This window comes from Varanus komodoensis, unplaced genomic scaffold, assembly GCF_004798865.1.
Source record: "Varanus komodoensis strain SLA01 unplaced genomic scaffold, ASM479886v1 scaffold31, whole genome shotgun sequence".
Lineage (NCBI taxonomy): Eukaryota > Metazoa > Chordata > Lepidosauria > Squamata > Varanidae > Varanus > Varanus komodoensis.
In genome coordinates this window covers 3,743,934-3,760,987 of record NW_025335780.1, presented here as the reverse complement: position 1 = coordinate 3,760,987, position 17,054 = coordinate 3,743,934, and the positions used below count along the sequence as shown (strand labels likewise).

General features: G+C 44.8%; 1 protein-coding gene across 7 annotated transcripts in view; it reads left to right on the top strand.

Moving 5' to 3' along the window:
- The first annotated feature begins 267 nt into the window (after positions 1–267).
- Positions 268–17,054, top strand: part of PCDH9 (protocadherin 9) — an 802,518-nt gene continuing 785,731 nt past the window's right edge. For 2 of the 7 annotated variants that reach the window (XM_044437861.1, XM_044437862.1), the window contains exon 1: positions 1,464–4,909. In XM_044437861.1, the coding sequence (XP_044293796.1) occupies positions 1,874–4,909 (3,036 nt within the window). In that variant the 5' untranslated portion in view covers positions 1,464–1,873. Of the gene's footprint in view, positions 442–1,455; positions 4,910–17,054 lie in introns of those variants that run through there. The other 5 variants (XM_044437858.1, XM_044437864.1, XM_044437859.1 and 2 more) reach the window with 5 other exon arrangements.

The following is a 17,054-nucleotide window of genomic DNA, read 5'->3' as shown; positions in this document are numbered from 1 at the left end:
CGGCCGCCGCTCGCGCGGGCTGCGGGCGCGGAGCTGAGCGCGGCGCGCCCCGACCCGACCGACCGACCCGCGCCGGAGCGCCGCTCGCCCGGCAGCGCACCGAGGATGCTCCGCGCCGCGGGGCGAGCCGAGTGAGCCGGACGCGGCGCCGCGCGCCCGGCAGAGGATGGCGAGCGCGGGCAGGACGGCGCCGCTCTTCCGCGGAGTTGCCCCCGAGCCGCCGCGCAGCAGCCCCGCCGGGCTCCGGAAGGAAGCGCCCGCCCCCGCGACGTCTTGCTGAACCCGCCGCCGCCGCCGCCTCTCCGCCCCCTCCCCGGCCAGGGATTCGGCTGGCTCGCGGAGCAGATGCGGCGCGCGCGGCTCCCCCTGCGCCTGGGCAGCCCGGCTCCTGCCCGCACAGCTGCTGCAGCCCGCCAGCACGCGCCCCGCCGCCGCGGCAGCGTAAGTGCAAAGTTGCGCGCGCCTCGGGGGCCGGCGGGGGGGCGGGGGCGGGGGGCTCGCCAGGCGGGTTTCGGGGGAGATGCGTGCGGGGAGAGGGGATCTCTGCTCGGCCTCGGGGGCTGAGGTGGCCGTCGCCGCAGCCCCTACCTGCCTGCCTGCCTGCCTGCCTGCCTGCTGCCTGCCTGCCTCGGCGGGGATGGAGACGGTCGCACCGCGCAGCTTTTAATGCAGATAGAAAACCAGCGCGCCCGACCAAACTCTCCCCGCCCCCCCCCCCGTCTGTAAGGACGCCTGGAGCTTCCGCGGCTCCCCTTAAGGGCAGAAGTCTCCCCTCTCCCTTCCTTAACCAGCCCTCGCAGGCTGCAGTATTTATGCGTGGCAGCTGTTAGCTAATAACGCATCCGGAGGGGCAGCCGAGTGTCACGGACTGCATCGCCCCCCCCCCCCCATCAAGAAACAAACAACCCCGAATCGCTTCCTTCTGCTTTCCTTCGGAAACATCTGGCTTGCAGCTTCGGAGTTCCTTCTGCCCGAATCTTCTGGTTATGTTGAAGTTGCACATTGGCAGGCTGGAGGGAGCCGCGCACACCGCAACATCTGGAGAAGGTGACATTTTGGTCGGCTTTCCGGAGCAAACTAGGGGTCCTGTTGTGCCCTTAGTTAATAAGGGTAGGAAGTAGCCAGAGAGCTGCGGCGGAGGAGCAGGACGAGCAGCTTGTCTGAATCCTTCTGGATCCTGCACCATCGAGTAGCAGAAGCAGAAGAGAGAGAGCACCATAGCAAGGGGGAAGGAAAATCCAGCTAGGTAATTTAACTGGGGAAGGGCAGGATGCATGGCGCTGTAAATTGCGGTTAAATTCATGCTGTGGATTTAATCCCCCCCCCCCCCGTTACATTTATAGGTGGAAAGAGAGAGCATTATATAGTATGCATGGAGCTCTGGAATGATTTGGGTAAGGGCATATGAATTGGATTTCTCCCCTCCCCCTAATCCTGCAACTAGTTAATTTAATTCTCAATGTGAGCAAATCCTACTGGTGATATATTGGTGCATTCATGGAGAAGAATTGTTCTCTCTCTCTCTCTCTCTCGTGTGTGTGTGTGTGTGTGTGTGTGTGTGAGAGAGAGAGAGAGAGAGAGAGAGAGAGAGAGAGAGAGAAGCAGGTGGCCAGTATTTCTGATTTGCAAGCGTGTGTCTGTGTTACGGAAATGCGGAGCAGGAGTTGTCAGTTCCATGTGGTGTCGGTTCAAATGAGACAATAACACTTGTTTTTGTTGTTGTTGTTGTTGTGATTGTGTTGACAGTGGCTGTCGGGAAGTAAGAGCTGTGATGTGATGCATCCCGCAGTCCTCCTTTGGCGAAGAAGACAGCACTTCTTTGTGGAAATCCTGAAATCCTAGAATCCCAAGAAGGAGCTATAAACACATTATCATGGACCTGAGGGATTTTTACCTGTTGGCTGCCCTGGTTGCCTGTTTAAGGCTGGATTCTGCCGTAGCTCAAGAACTTATTTACACGATCCGAGAGGAGCTGCCAGAAAACGTCCCCATTGGGAACATACCAAAGGATTTGAACATTTCTCACATCAACGCTGCCACAGGAACCAGTGCTAGCCTTGTCTACAGGCTGGTCTCCAAAGCAGGGGATGCCCCTTTGGTGAAGGTGTCCAGCACCACTGGGGAGATCTTCACCACCTCCAACCGAATCGACAGAGAGAGACTCTGTGCTGGGGCTGCATATGCTGAAGAGAACGAGTGCTTCTTTGAGCTGGAGGTGGTGATTCTCCCCAATGACTTTTTCCGGCTGATCAAGATCAAGATCATTGTGAAGGATACCAATGACAATGCCCCCATGTTCCCCTCTCCGGTCATCAACATCTCCATCCCGGAAAACACGCTGATCAACAGCCGCTTTCCGATCCCGTCCGCCACGGACCCTGACACCGGCTTTAATGGGGTGCAGCACTACGAACTTCTGAATGGACAGAGTGTCTTTGGGCTGGATATTGTAGAAACCCCGGAAGGTGAGAAGTGGCCTCAGCTGATTGTGCAGCAGAACTTGGACCGGGAGCAGAAAGATACTTATGTGATGAAAATCAAAGTCGAGGATGGAGGCATCCCCCAGAAATCCAGCACAGCCATTCTCCAGGTCACAGTAAGTGATGTCAATGACAACAGGCCAGTGTTTAAAGAGAGTCAGGTGGAGGTCCACATCCCAGAGAACGCCCCTGTAGGTACCTCTGTCATTCAGCTGCATGCCACCGATGCAGACATAGGAAGCAATGCAGAAATCAGATATATTTTTGGTGCCCAGGTTGCTCCTGCAACTAAAAGACTCTTTGCTTTAAACAACACGACTGGGCTCATTACGGTCCAGAGGGCCTTAGACCGAGAGGAGACGGCTATCCACAAGATGACAGTGCTGGCCAGTGATGGCAGCTCCACACCTGCCCGGGCAACTGTTACTATCAATGTGACTGATGTTAACGATAACCCTCCCAACATAGACCTCAGGTACATTATAAGTCCTATCAATGGCACAGTGTACTTATCTGAGAAAGACCCTGTCAATACGAAGATTGCCCTAATTACCGTCTCAGATAAGGACACTGACGTGAATGGCAAAGTGATTTGTTTCATTGAGAGAGAGGTGCCGTTTCACTTGAAGGCTGTTTACGACAACCAGTACTTGTTAGAGACCTCTTCCTTGCTGGACTACGAGGGCACCAAAGAATTCAGCTTTAAAATAGTCGCCTCCGATTCGGGCAAGCCCAGCTTGAACCAGACAGCCCTGGTAAGAGTTAAATTGGAAGATGAAAATGACAACCCTCCCATTTTTAACCAGCCAGTCATCGAGCTGTCGGTTTCTGAGAACAACCGCCGTGGCCTGTACTTAACCACGATTAGTGCCACGGACGAGGACAGTGGGAAAAATGCTGACATTGTTTATCAGCTTGGCCCCAATGCTTCTTTTTTTGATTTGGACCGCAAGACAGGGGTTTTGACAGCCTCCCGGGTCTTTGATAGAGAAGAGCAGGAGAGATTCATTTTCACAGTCACGGCCCGAGACAACGGGACCCCTCCGCTGCAGAGCCAGGCCGCTGTGATTGTGACAGTCCTGGATGAGAACGACAACAGTCCCAAATTCACCCATAACCATTTCCAGTTTTTTGTGTCGGAGAACCTACCAAAGTATAGCACCGTAGGCGTGATCACAGTGACTGATGCGGATGCAGGGGAGAACAAAGCTGTGACGCTTTCCATCCTGAACGACAATGAGAACTTTGTCCTGGACCCATACTCTGGAGTTATAAAATCCAATGTTTCTTTTGACCGGGAGCAGCAGAGTTCCTATACCTTTGACGTCAAGGCTATTGATGGGGGCCAGCCAGCTCGCTCTTCCACCGCAAAAGTCACCATTAATGTCATGGATGTTAACGACAACAGCCCCGTGGTCATCTACCCACCTTCCAATACTTCCTTTAAGCTGGTACCTCTCTCAGCAATCCCTGGTTCTGTGGTGGCTGAAGTGTTCGCGGTTGACATTGACACGGGAATGAACGCGGAGCTTAAGTACACGATAGTCAGCGGGAACAGCAAAGGTCTGTTCCGCATTGATCCCGTGACGGGTAACATAACTCTGGAAGAAAAACCGACACCAAATGATGTGGGGCTGCACCGGTTAGTGGTGAACATTAGCGACCTGGGTTATCCAAAATCACTCCATACTCTTGTCCTTGTGTTTTTGTATGTCAACGACACTGCGGGAAATGCCTCTTATATTTATGACTTAATTCGCAGGACTATGGAAACGCCCTTGGATAGAAACATCGGAGATAGCAGCCAGCCTTACCAGAATGAGGACTACCTGACCATAATGATCGCTATTGTGGCAGGAGCCATGGTTGTCATTGTGGTGATATTTGTCACCGTTCTGGTCCGCTGCCGCCATGCGTCCAGGTTCAAGGCTGCCCAACGGAGCAAGCAAGGGGCCGAGTGGATGTCTCCCAACCAGGAGAACAAACAGAACAAGAAGAAGAAGCGGAAGAAGCGGAAGTCGCCGAAGAGTTCCCTGTTGAATTTTGTTACCATAGAGGAATCCAAACCCGAGGATGTCGTTCACGAACCTATCAACGGGACCATTAGCCTTCCAGCCGAGCTGGAGGAGCAAAGTATAGGACGATTTGACTGGGGCACTGCGCCCCCGACCACGTTTAAGCCCAACAGCCCTGACCTTGCTAAGCATTACAAGTCTGCCTCTCCACAGTCTGCTTTCCATCTTAAGCCTGACACCCCTGTCTCGGTGAAAAAGCATCATGTGATTCAGGAACTCCCTTTGGACAACACCTTTGTGGGGGGTTGTGATACCCTTTCCAAACGCTCTTCCACTAGTTCAGATCACTTCAGTGCCTCAGAGTGCAGTTCCCAAGGAGGTTTCAAGACAAAGGGCCCCTTGCACACCAGACAGGTAAACGAGCACTTTTACTGGTCTATAAGTACTGCATACAAGTGCCCACTCAACCAGTATTAAAGTGCTAGGATGTCTTTTCTTTCACTGTAATTTTAGCTTAGTTATAATACGGATGGAGAAGGGAAAGGGGGGAAGAGAATCTGTCTGTTCACTGTCTCTCTGGGGCAGCAGGACTATGCACTGGGAGAATGACTAGGATGGTCCAAAGGTATAAGTCACCAACTTCTGCATTATGATTATTTAGACAGAATTGTATGCACACACTCATGCAAAGGTACATTTGCACACAAGCACGCATGCACCCCCCTATTCGAAGCTTAAAGCAATTGTGTAATGTTTGTCCAAAACATATCAATATAGACTCTAGAGATTTCCTGAAGAAGAAGGAAAAAAAAACCATTTCTCAGTCTGCCAAATTCATGTCAAAGGGAAAAAAATATTGACTATTTCAGGATTAAATATGTTAACTTCTGCTCAGACAAAACTTGAAATTTCACATGAGGTTGGCTAAAGTGTGATTTTTTTTCCTACTTGTTTTAAACTGATTTGGGACATGTGTTAAGTTATTATTGTCCAGAAGATTAACTTTGTCCTTGCAAAGGCTCAAAGATTGCATTGCACTGTGTTTGTTGGGCAGGATATAACTAAGCTAGCAGAAAGTCTTCCTCTGTTTTGAGTTACAATGCTTTTGTTGTATAGTAGTAAAGTTGCGTGTGTATTAGAGAAGAGGGTTTTTGGTTAGGGGTGTGTGTGTGTGTGTGTGTGTGTTTTAAAAATGGCCAAAGTACACTTTCAACAGGAATGCATTTGCTTTGAATAAAAGATGAATTATGCAGAAAAAAAATCACCCCATTGTAAATATGTTCTCACATTAGTAGTGCATAAGCGATCTGTCACAACTCATTCTAAAGCTGTGAAATAGGCCATACGAAGAAAGATTAGGAGGCTGGGAAAACTCATATTTCAGCTAAATCCAGCAGTAGGGTTTGGGCGTTATTGTTTTTTAGGTCAAATAATTCCTTGCTAATAAAGATTTAAATGCGGTGCTGTCTAATTCATTTCACTGGTGCTTGTCTTTTGCCACTGAATTGGAATGTCAGAATGGTCCTGTAGATGGCAGTGAGGTACCATGTGGCTTGGGCTGGCCGGCTGCCAATCCTGCAGTAGATAAGGAATAGGGGGAGGGAAAGTTCAAACTGGTACTAAAGCCAAAGAAACCTTTTATTTAATGACAGTCGCACTGAAGCGACCAATAGTTAAGCTAGTGTGTTTTGCAGGCGCTCCTTAGTGCTTCGTTTTCATTGCATCCGTGGTCTCAGGCTTTCGCTATGAAGCACATATTGCGGTTGGTATTATAGTCTCTTGAGTTATGGTGGATTGTTTGGGTTGACCACAAGGTTCATTCCCAGAGATCAGAGCCAAGCACACTTGGGGCGGTGTGTGCCGTTAGCGATGGGTAGCATCCATTCTGCTGGTTCGAATCATTTCCCAAGTTGTATGTTATGTTTCTCACAACTGCATTTTGACTTTTGAACATCTGTCTGATCACAAGGCACGGTATAGAAGGCCCACACTTAGGGGGAATCTTCTTGAAGTAACAACCCCCAGAACACTCAGTAAATTTGTTAAATTTGAGAAAGAACTCCCCTTCATAAGAATTTTGAAGCATTGCTACACTCTCAATGTAATGGTCACTTTTGTACACTTCCATCCAGACAGCTTCAAAAGAAGAACTACAATACCCCACTGCCCATTAAACATGATATAATGAGCAGAGTCTAAGATTAGGCGATGCCTCCCAAGCTTGCCCCTTCCATTTTTGTTACAGAAATATCTGACATTGTTTTGATGTTAAGTGATTCTGTTCCACTGTAGTTCTCATTTCCTGGGCTTCATTACAAGAACTAGACTTAACTTCTTCGAGGAGTCAAATGGGGATTAAAATCACAAATACAGAATGATTTACCTGGCAAAGCATGTAAGCACAACTCAGGAAACTTGACAGTTTAGGGTGGAGAAACATAAAAGCCAACATTTCCCTTTATATCTTCTTCTGTATTACTGTTGGAAAAACGGACTTTTAGTTTTAATAGTTGCTCAACTAAAAATGTAAAGGTGCTATTTTAAGTGGGTCATATGCTGACTATTAGTTTTTAAAGAGCCCATGGAAGGATGGAAATGACCCAAAATATTTAAATAGTGCCCCATTTCACTGGCATGGTATCAGGCTTTTGAACAATACCAAGCTGTTACCTTAATTTTGGATGATGGTCATTGAGAAGGCATGTATGTACAGAGACAACCTTATTCACTTTCCCCTCGTAGCTTAAATAGCAAGACTTCATTTGAAAACAGGCATCTAGGTTCTTTGCTTAGCGAAGATCATGATGCTTGCATTGCTACGTGGTAGCTATTGGTAGCAGGACATATGGAAAAACTGGGGCTTTGTCATTCCGGTTTTCACAGCTGCATGATATTTACTGCAGCAAACCTGAACACATGTACTTGGAAATACATTCCATTGGGACCAATGGAAGTTAGTTGCAAACAAATGAGTTGAGGAGCTAGAGGTTAAACTAGTTTCTTAGTTTTGTTTTAAAAGTAGCTCATACAGAGTTGAAAGATACAGGATGAGAGCACAATCTGTTGGACATTGTCCTTTACCAGCTCTCTGGAAATGCATTGAAATATCCTGGTATGCCACCTACTTAGTCATTGCAAATGTCCAGTCAGTTGTGCCCAATGAAAAGGAGAAGATGGATGCCGTTACTCTCACATGACACCGGTCATCGATCATCTCCACTGGCTTCCAGTTGAAGTCTGGGCCCAATTCAGGGTGCTGGTCTTGACCTATAAAGCCCCAAACGGCTTGGGACTGGGATACCTGAAGGAATGTCTCCTTCCTTATATGCCTTCACGCCCCTTAAGACCTTTGGAAGAAGCCCTACTCCAGGAACCCTCTCTAAAAGAGGTAAAAAGGACATCAACTCGGAGCAGGGCCTTCTCTGCAGTGGCACCCAGACTCTGGAATGCACTCCCCAGAGAGGTATGCCTGGCACTGAGTTTATACTCTTTTTGGCGCCAGGTCAAAACCTTTTATTTAAGTGGTATTTTAAAAATTAATAGTTTTAATGGTTTTTGCAGTTGCTTTTGCTTTGTTTTGTTTTGACTTAATCTGATTTATTTGACGTTTGTTTATTGTTCTATATAGTATTGTTGTTTTAATTGTCACTGATGTTATTAGATGTTTTTAAATTGTTCTTTTCAATTGCTGTAAGCTGCCCTGAGATATTTATATAAAGGGCGGCATACCATAGTTTTTAATAAATAAATAAATAAATAAATCTTCAGCCCACCCTAATCTGGTGCCCCCTGGGGCATTGGACTACAAATCCCATTATTCTCAGTCAGTGTTGCCAACAGTCTGGAGGAAACAAATAGGGAAAGCCTGACTACAATAGGTTTTATTGGGGTAATAGTTTGGCTAAGTATGAAACATATGTAGTGAAAATTTTGTCTAAGCAAAGTCTGTTAAAATACATAGAAGATGTGCAAGGTTTGTTATCTGTGCTGATGAACATCCCACTAAAATCTAGAAAGTACTCTGCATTTATACCCAGATGAGACCTGTAGGTTGTCTCTGTAAAGCAGTGGGGTTGTTACAAAATCAGCTTTGGTCCACCAAAAGGTTGAGTCTTCAAGGGTATGCAAAAAGCCTCTCAAACATTTGTTGGGATAAATTTAATAGTATTGTCCTGAATATATATCCAAGTTCAGTACAGTTTAAGACTAACAGTGCAGTTTGGTCGGTCTAAATACCTTCATCTTTCAAAATCACTGGTATCATAAATGGTGAGACTGAATCGTCCTTGAGTGCTTTAGGATCTACATTTATGTTCCATATTAGTTTACACAAATGTTGTAGTTGATACTCAGATTGTCATGGTTGTGTCTGAGGCCTTCTTGGACTCTAGAATGACAGTTGTTGCTGTTTTCTAAAAAGCAATCTTTCGTGAACCTGGATTTGAATCGTTGGGGTTAATGGACTGATGCAGTGTTTGCCAGGGCAGCAAATATCTACTTAGGGCGAAGAATATTCAACACTACAGCCGTGGTGCTTCCCAAACTATGAAACTGCATCCTTATTATCCTGGAATATTATTCTGGGTTCTCCAGTGGATATGTTAGCAAAGGTATTTAGCATTGGCATACCAATATGCTTAAATGCAAGTCCTTATGATTAAGAGGTTTGCAATTGAGATGTAAGTGCTTAAGATGCAGGATTTTTTAAACAGCATCATTAAACCTTTGTATATGCTGCAAAATAAGTTTGTGCATACAATTCCATTAAACAGACCTGTATGGAAATTGCAAAGGATTTTATTGTCAGGCATGAAAAGATGCAAACTCTGAGTAGACAAGTTATTGAAGGGTACGAATGAGATATCTTCAACTTCACCACAGAACAAAACACGCTGAAAGGTGATGGCCTAGTTTGACTAAACCTTGGACCAGAGTGTAGGACATGGCAAGCTGGGTATTGGAGACCTTCGCTTATATTTTCAACCAACTGCAGTTCATCATGTCTGATCTGGGGACTGTGGTTGGTTTTCTGGCCTATATGAACAATCCGAGATCATAAGCCACCATTTGAAATTGGCTTGTTGGGCAAACCATAATCAAAGCCAACTACTAGTTTTCCAGGTTCAGATATAACAACCAGTTGTGGTTTGTTAAAAATGAAACTTCCAGTTGCATCCTGTGTGTGTGCTAGAGGAAGAAAGGGGAGGAAGTGCTCATTCTTAGAGTATTAAACCATAGTTTAATGTTATGTCTAACAGCAGCCATTGAATATCAAATGCTGCCCTCTAAGGATCTGGATAATAGGTTGACATATTGCATCTGGAGTATCTGTAAGTGAGTCTGGTTGCCATTACTGCATTTGGACTGGTGACAGTATGTGCCAAAACTGAACGACATGATCTATAAATGTGGATAGGTAGGTTGGAGAAGTATGTGTGGGAGAGCAAAGCGTGGCTGAACCAGAAATACTCTTTGTTGGTTGGTCATTATTGCCCTCAAAGCATTCATTTGTGATTAGATCTGGCTCATGGTCATTCACGAAAAAATAGACTGGGAGGCAAAGCTTGGTCAAATCCTGCAAAGGGGCAGGGAAGAATGGGCCAATTTGAGCTCAAGAAGCCTGCTGCCTAAGACCTCTTTGCTTCAAGAACTGCAGCTAGTAGAGCTCCCTTGGAAAGCAAACCTTGACAATTCTAGGATGGAACATTTCTCCTAGTTTCCTGCTAAAAAGCCGTTGACTGAACTAGGGCACTAAGTTTCTCTTTGTGCACAGCCTAAGACTACAATTAATAGGAACTGTATTAATTACCTTTAATTGTGTTTATGTACACTGGCCAACTGCAAGCCTCAGCGGTACCAATTCTTCCATAAAATCCAGTGGGACAGAATTCTAAATAATAGCATAGACAACTGTAAAATGTATAGAGCGTTCAGCAGGGACCCGTGAGCCCCGCGGAAAACTGCAATAGCAAGCCAGGGCTGCAGTTAACTAAACCAGGAAGGCGAAATCGCATCCCAGGTGGCTTGTTGTACAGTGATTTATTTCCTTATATTTGTGATAAAAGCTGATAAAAAGGACACCACCAAAGCCTCTATTAAGCACTCTTATAAAACTCAGTTTGTAAGCAGAAATGGGAGTTGTGGGGATTCAGAGCGAAAGAGCAGCGTATGAACAATTTGACGGAATGCATTTTATTGACTGAAATGCTTTGATTTGGGTTGGGTTGTGATTTTGGCTATTTGTATAAATCGTGGTTCAGAGAGAGATGGCCAAAAAAAAGGACCTACAAAATGTGATCAGCTTTATTGAATTGCTTACATTTGCACACGTACCACCAGCAGCACCCTGAGTGAAGACTTTAAGAACTTGGAAAGGTGTGAAAATGCTGTGCACCCCCCCCCATTTTATATAAGTTTAAATAAATAAATTAAATAAAGGTTAGCAGGTTTTGTTCAGCTGTCTAAAGAGATTCATCTCTGAGCTGAAACCAAGCGTAGAACACTTCAGCTGAAAAGATGAATTCTTTTAGTAAGTGAAAAGCATGTGAAAACAGGGGGCTATAATGGAAAGCAGAATTTAACCTTAAGCAATAATACTATTTTCAATAGCAGCAGTGAAAATGCTCAGCTAGAATAACCCTTTTTTGTATTTTTGTAGAAAGGCATGTTTAGTTAAAGCTTCAAGAAGCTTGCTACTTCTCTGTCCTTTAATTTGCTGGGTCCCCCCTGCCTTTCATGCGTGTATGAAAGTGTGTGCTTACAGGGGGACGTCTAAGCATGTGGGGGCTGTTTGTGTGCGTGAGAAAAAGAAAGCATCATTAGGGTTTGTTTCCCATTGATGTGCAATGCATAACTTTCACAAATCACATCACACATGGTAGGGGAAAATGCTCAGAGTTCAGTACTATCAGAGTTTTCTGATACAGTTCCTTTGTGTAAAGGGACAAGGAAGGATCTTCTCCTTACCATTTCAGATTTTCATTTTCAAAGGATGTATTTTTCTGGCACAGCAAAACCATATCAGCCTCACTTTATTGACAGCAGTTTTATTGTAGCTAGCGGCTTTACAGTAAGCTGTTTATTGCTGTTTCCTAACTCAGTTGACAGCAATTGGGGAATTAATTTTCTTGCCCCCAGTGCGCTTTCTTGGGTATAAACAACAGATGTTTAAGATATGAAAACAGTGACCCATTTACATTTGACAACTTTTTAAGTACACAAGTCTACTTCGCCAAAAATTAAGCTGAAATTTGTTTTGGGGCAGAAAACGATCGACACATTCCACGTTTCCTGGGATGGACTGACCCACTCGACAGGAAAAGAGAATTCTGTGTTTTAGTATTTGTATGTAGAGTGCTTTTTATATATAGCATAGCTCGGATCTGCTTTATTTGTCCCTCTCATTCTCTTGTACAGCCCAAAGGAAGTCTGAGTTTGTAAGCTCCTTGGGATCAGGGCTCTGATAGACACACATGCATTTGGCTCATGAAGTCTGTACAGCACAAAAGTGTCTGTACCATGCAGACTGCATAAACTGAAAACGTTGAGTGCATTGGGACATAGTAATCTTTATTTGACACAGCAGTTGTGTTCCCCCGCAAAGATCTTTCCACATTACAGTCTGGAGTGACTTCATCCTTCACAGATGCAACAAACCCTCTGCTACTTTCTATGGCACAGTTGTTGATTCAAGCAACTCTCAGTGGGACAGGTTAATGCTGAGGACTACCTTACAGGCTGGGATTCCCTATTTAAAAATACTGCGTGCCAAATGAATGTTCCCACTGTGAAATACGTGTGTGTGTGTGAGAGAGAGATGTACAAAATGTGGCATAATTGTTTAGGTTTCCCCCTCTGGATGGCAAGAAATTGTATCAAACACCAAATGGGCACAAATGCTCAATTCACATGCTCATGATACATGTATAAGAAAGCATGGAAATGGCACGTTTGCTGCAATGAATTGCATACCCCACTTCCTACATTGCGATGCTCAGCTTCATGCCCAGTGTTGCTTGCTCTTCAGTAAATATGATTTGGATTACAGAGGCGACTATTCAGTGCACACTTGCATAGGATTGGAAGTAAGCCTCACTATAGTTCGATTTACTTCCGAGTTAATATGTCTAGGATTGGGCAGCATGAAAACTGGCAGAACACCCCCTCATCTTAATAAAGTGAAGTCCTATGGCTTGTTCATGGCTAACTTTCCTTGGACTGACATTTCAATGTGCTTCTCCTGAGCTTATTTTTGGTCGAAGGCAGACCTGCCCAGTCTGAGATGTACTTCACCAGAGTGCCACATAGCAGCTTTCTTTTCTGCAGCCTTCTTTTTTTGCTTTTCGAGTGATCACCCTGTTGCCTTCTATGGCCAGGAGGCTGAGTTCAGCTCGGCCACTCACATTTTTAACAGGTCTCTGAGGACAATCGGAATCTATAAAGAAAACCTCAAATCGATTCCCCTGTTACATTGGGTACGTTCTGGAGGTACCTGAGTGTCTTCCACTGTATGGATATGAACAATGCAACTTGAGCTGGTGGCTTGCAGGTGTCATCTGCAGCATCTTCTCCAATTTCCGTTTGGTTTTGTTAAGGTCAACACAGGAAATGCCCATGGGCTTTTGGCTTGCACCATTCAGTACTTAGATGAATGTAGACATGTGGGCTTTTTGAGATAAACAACATTTTTGCCGAGAAATGTAATGTGAGCAGCATCAGTCTTTCATTACCGGTAGCTCTCCTTGAATCTATTTTGATTTGTCCTAGGAGTTTACAGCTTATGTCATTTTCCTGGGCAATTATCTGTAATGCCCATGTGGTACTGACAGCATTATGTTTTGCAGTGTTACACTGAGGTCAATCAGGACGCTCCATCCTGGGCATTAAAAAAAAATAGCAAAAAAGCCTCTGCTAGAGGCCTTAAAGTTTATACCATTCATGTTTTGCAGTCCAGAAAAAAACAGAAAATCCTCCGTGTACGGGGAAAAATGTGATGAATGGAAAATTCATATAATTGCTTTAAGCCTTTGAAAGGTAGTATCCATATGCAGTTCCCTCAATGGAGAGAGAACAAGTGGCATGTGATATATTTGGAATAACAGTTGCATCTTTGTACATCCTTTTGTGTGGCAATGGATTTGCACATTGCATAGGGCTGGTTGGCCTTTCATTGCAACCCACTTTTTTCACAGGACGGAAATGTAGGTTTTTTCAAATCAGGCAAATTTGGGTTTGGCCACCACAGTAAAAAGTGGGGAATGGGAATAGAACATCCTTCAATTCTTTAGACATTTGAGGGTCTGACTGGGAATCATTCCCTCCTTATCCCCTCATGTTCACAGTGGCGTTGTGTGATCAGTAAAACTGAGCTTGCCAAGGTTCGCGAGTCTTGCCTTGAAGCTCCTTCGAGATCAAGGCCATGCCAGACTGCAGGCTTTGTTTCTTCTTCTCTCAGAAAAATCACGTGCATTTTCCCAAATAGGTACCATAGTTGCACACATCTTTGAAATGTACACATTCTTTTCCCAGGGATGAAACCATATTTGTGAGTATTTTCCCATAGTGTATATTTTCACATGCATCTTCCAGTTTTGTGCATCCTGTCAAATGTGTAGCTTCTGGTCATGAACAATACCAAAAACTTGGAAACGGATGTTGGCTGCATATTGCATGTGAATCTGGGATTAATCTAAAAGAATGTGAAATGCATGAAAATATGACAGAAACCAATGGAAGTGTATTTTTTCATACGTCCCTAGTTCAGGATAAACATCAGAAGTGGGAGCCCTTCCTATCCATGGCATTTTATTATTATTATTATTATTATTATTGTTGTTGTTGTTGTTGTTGTTGTTATTATTATTATTATAACATTTCTATGCCGCCCCTTGCCGAAACCTCGGGGCGGCTTACAACATTGCAATGGAAATGGAAGGGGAAGCAAAGCTTGCTCTTGTCTCACTGTAACCCTGTAACTGCATTTGAGAATGCCTGCAGAAAGGTGTAGCAAGTTTCCAGGCATCGGTGGGGATTTGGATCTGGGTCTTCTTGGTCACAGTCCAGTCCTTTAGCCATCACACCACACTGCTTCATTGAGAGAAATAGCTCTTTTGCTTACAAGGATGCCTCTCTCCACTTAGCATCTCATGAAGGCTGGGCATAGCCTGGCAAATTTTAGTGACCTGAGAAGCTAGCTGCATGCCATGGGCAAATGTGGGTAGGGAAGCCCAGAGAGATTCTCCTGTTGATTCAAAGGGAGATTCAGTAAGCAGGTCCTGGAAGTGGGGGCTTGGCATCCCCTTCCCTGCAGCAGGGAGGGAAGAAGCAGGAGCAGGAGTTGGCCTGGAGAACCTGTAAGGCCAGGAAGGACCAGCATTGCCCCTGCCTCCCTGCTGTTCCTCTGCCCCAGATCTCTACTCCACACGTCCAATGCTGCTTTTCTAAAACAAACAGACTTGGTCGCAGGAATGTCTCCTGCACTCTTGTCCATATTGTGTACTTAATCTCCCCTTTGAAATGCGCGGAACTTAACCACTGAACTATGCACTTTAATTTCACTGTTTTCAAAGGGACTCACGCTCACCTCCTGTTATTGTATTGCACAGAACAGTTGAAAGCGACATCTGGTGTCTGTGCTAATGCCTAATAACAGCAGGGTTCCTTAGCATCTTAAAGAGAAAGTTAAGAACTCCTAATAATATAAGGAACAGCTCCGCATCTTTTCAAAAGAGGACTTTTCATTCTTATAGTTCCCCTTTTCTGTTAATTTGCAGCAAGGGAAGCAAAGAAGCCTATTGCTGGAGAATCAAATCTGCCAATGTGTCACATGTTTTTGGTTTTGCTGGAAATGCCATTGTTGTGGCATGCCTTAATTTTAGAAGTCAATTATCATAGTGCTGATTGGAATGCTATTTCTTGGAATGTGCCTACAGCAACTACAGGGCAACTATATCTTTGTTAGGCTGCAATAAAGGCAATAGAGGTTTTGGGGTCAGGACTTCAGCTGGGGAAAAGCAGATTAAATCAACCCTATGCAACCACTCTGCTCTACATTCTTGTTTCTCTATAGACCAACAGGGTATTGTTGACTATTTAGATCTTGCATGCATGCAGAAAGGGGCAAGGCTTTGCACTGGAAGTGTTTATACAAGGTGAAGTCTGGTAAAATGAAGCATTTCAAGCTACCATTGATTTCAAGGATTTAAGCACATTTCTCCAATTAACTTACTTTATCATGTTAAGCACAATAGGTGAGGCAAGCACATTGATTTCAATTGGAAAGTTAAGCACACTGTATTGTACACTGTACACTGAAAAAAGTGGGATGTACAACACAACCCTATATGTAGATAGGTAGGGTAAGTCCTTCTGATTTCCATGGCCTCACTGGCAGATAAATGGACTTAGGATGGCAGCCGTAAGCTCTTAGGCCTGCACAATTCCCTCTCACCAAATATATTAATTGTTCTTTCTTCCCCTCAAAGTTAACTTCCCCTTTCCTTCAATGACTGTTATTTAATTTTCCCTGTCTCCCATACGCTGATGGAACAATGACTCTTTCCTTCCTATCGGCTGAGGTGAGAGGGAATGGACTACGTCCGTATTCATGCCACCTCTGGGATGCTTCAGGGAAAGGAAGAACCTCAGGAAGTGATATCTTTGGCCTAGGCCTGGTAGGTCCTGTTCACCTTTCCAGCCCAACTCAAGATTTCAGCAGAACATGGCTGGTTGGATCCCTGTGGAAGTGGAGCTTTTGGTGGGCCAAAGGACTTCCAAAGGCCTGATTTCCATTGATATCCCTCCATCTCCACAAAAGAGTGGCATATTTATCATTTCTGAGGCCCATCAGCTGGCCTGTTGGTGAGCCTGGGAATGTACAACAACAATCTTCCTTCCCCCTCGGATGTCTTATTGCATCTCTAGTAGATTTCTGTCATGTTCTCAGAACATCCACATTTCTATAATGGTGGGCTTGTAAATTAGAGATATATGCATGATTTCTCCTCTAAATAACATTTGCTAGTAGTCTTTTATTCCTCTTAAATCTTTTAACCCAAGCAAGAAATCCTGTATTTGCTTTCCACTTCTATAGACGGGCAAAATTTAGCATCATCTCTATACTGTGGACTTCCATGGCCAAAATTTTTGGACTGCACTGTTGCTTCCCTTATTACCTGCTTTTTCCCTGCCTACCCAGATGAAGAGTTCTGAAGAACATTTTTTGTGGCATTTTGGTTGGGCCTCATGATGTAGCACCTGGCTGTATATTTTGGATTTTTCCCCTCATGGACCACCAAAGCTATCTCCCTCTGGCTCCTGATCTCAGAGATTTCCTTCTTCCCCTCTTCTAAACTCATGGTACTACCTGTCAGTGCTTACACACACTATATGAACATTGTACTTGACTATGAGATTCTCTGTAAAGAATACCGGAATCCTTCCTGATGTGTGTTTAGACATCCTGTGGTATGCTCGTAAGCTGAAGGAGAACTTGTGGGAGAACCTCTGACTCATTTATTACAGGAGGCGCTTTGTTCTATAACTGGGGCCCAGTTCACTC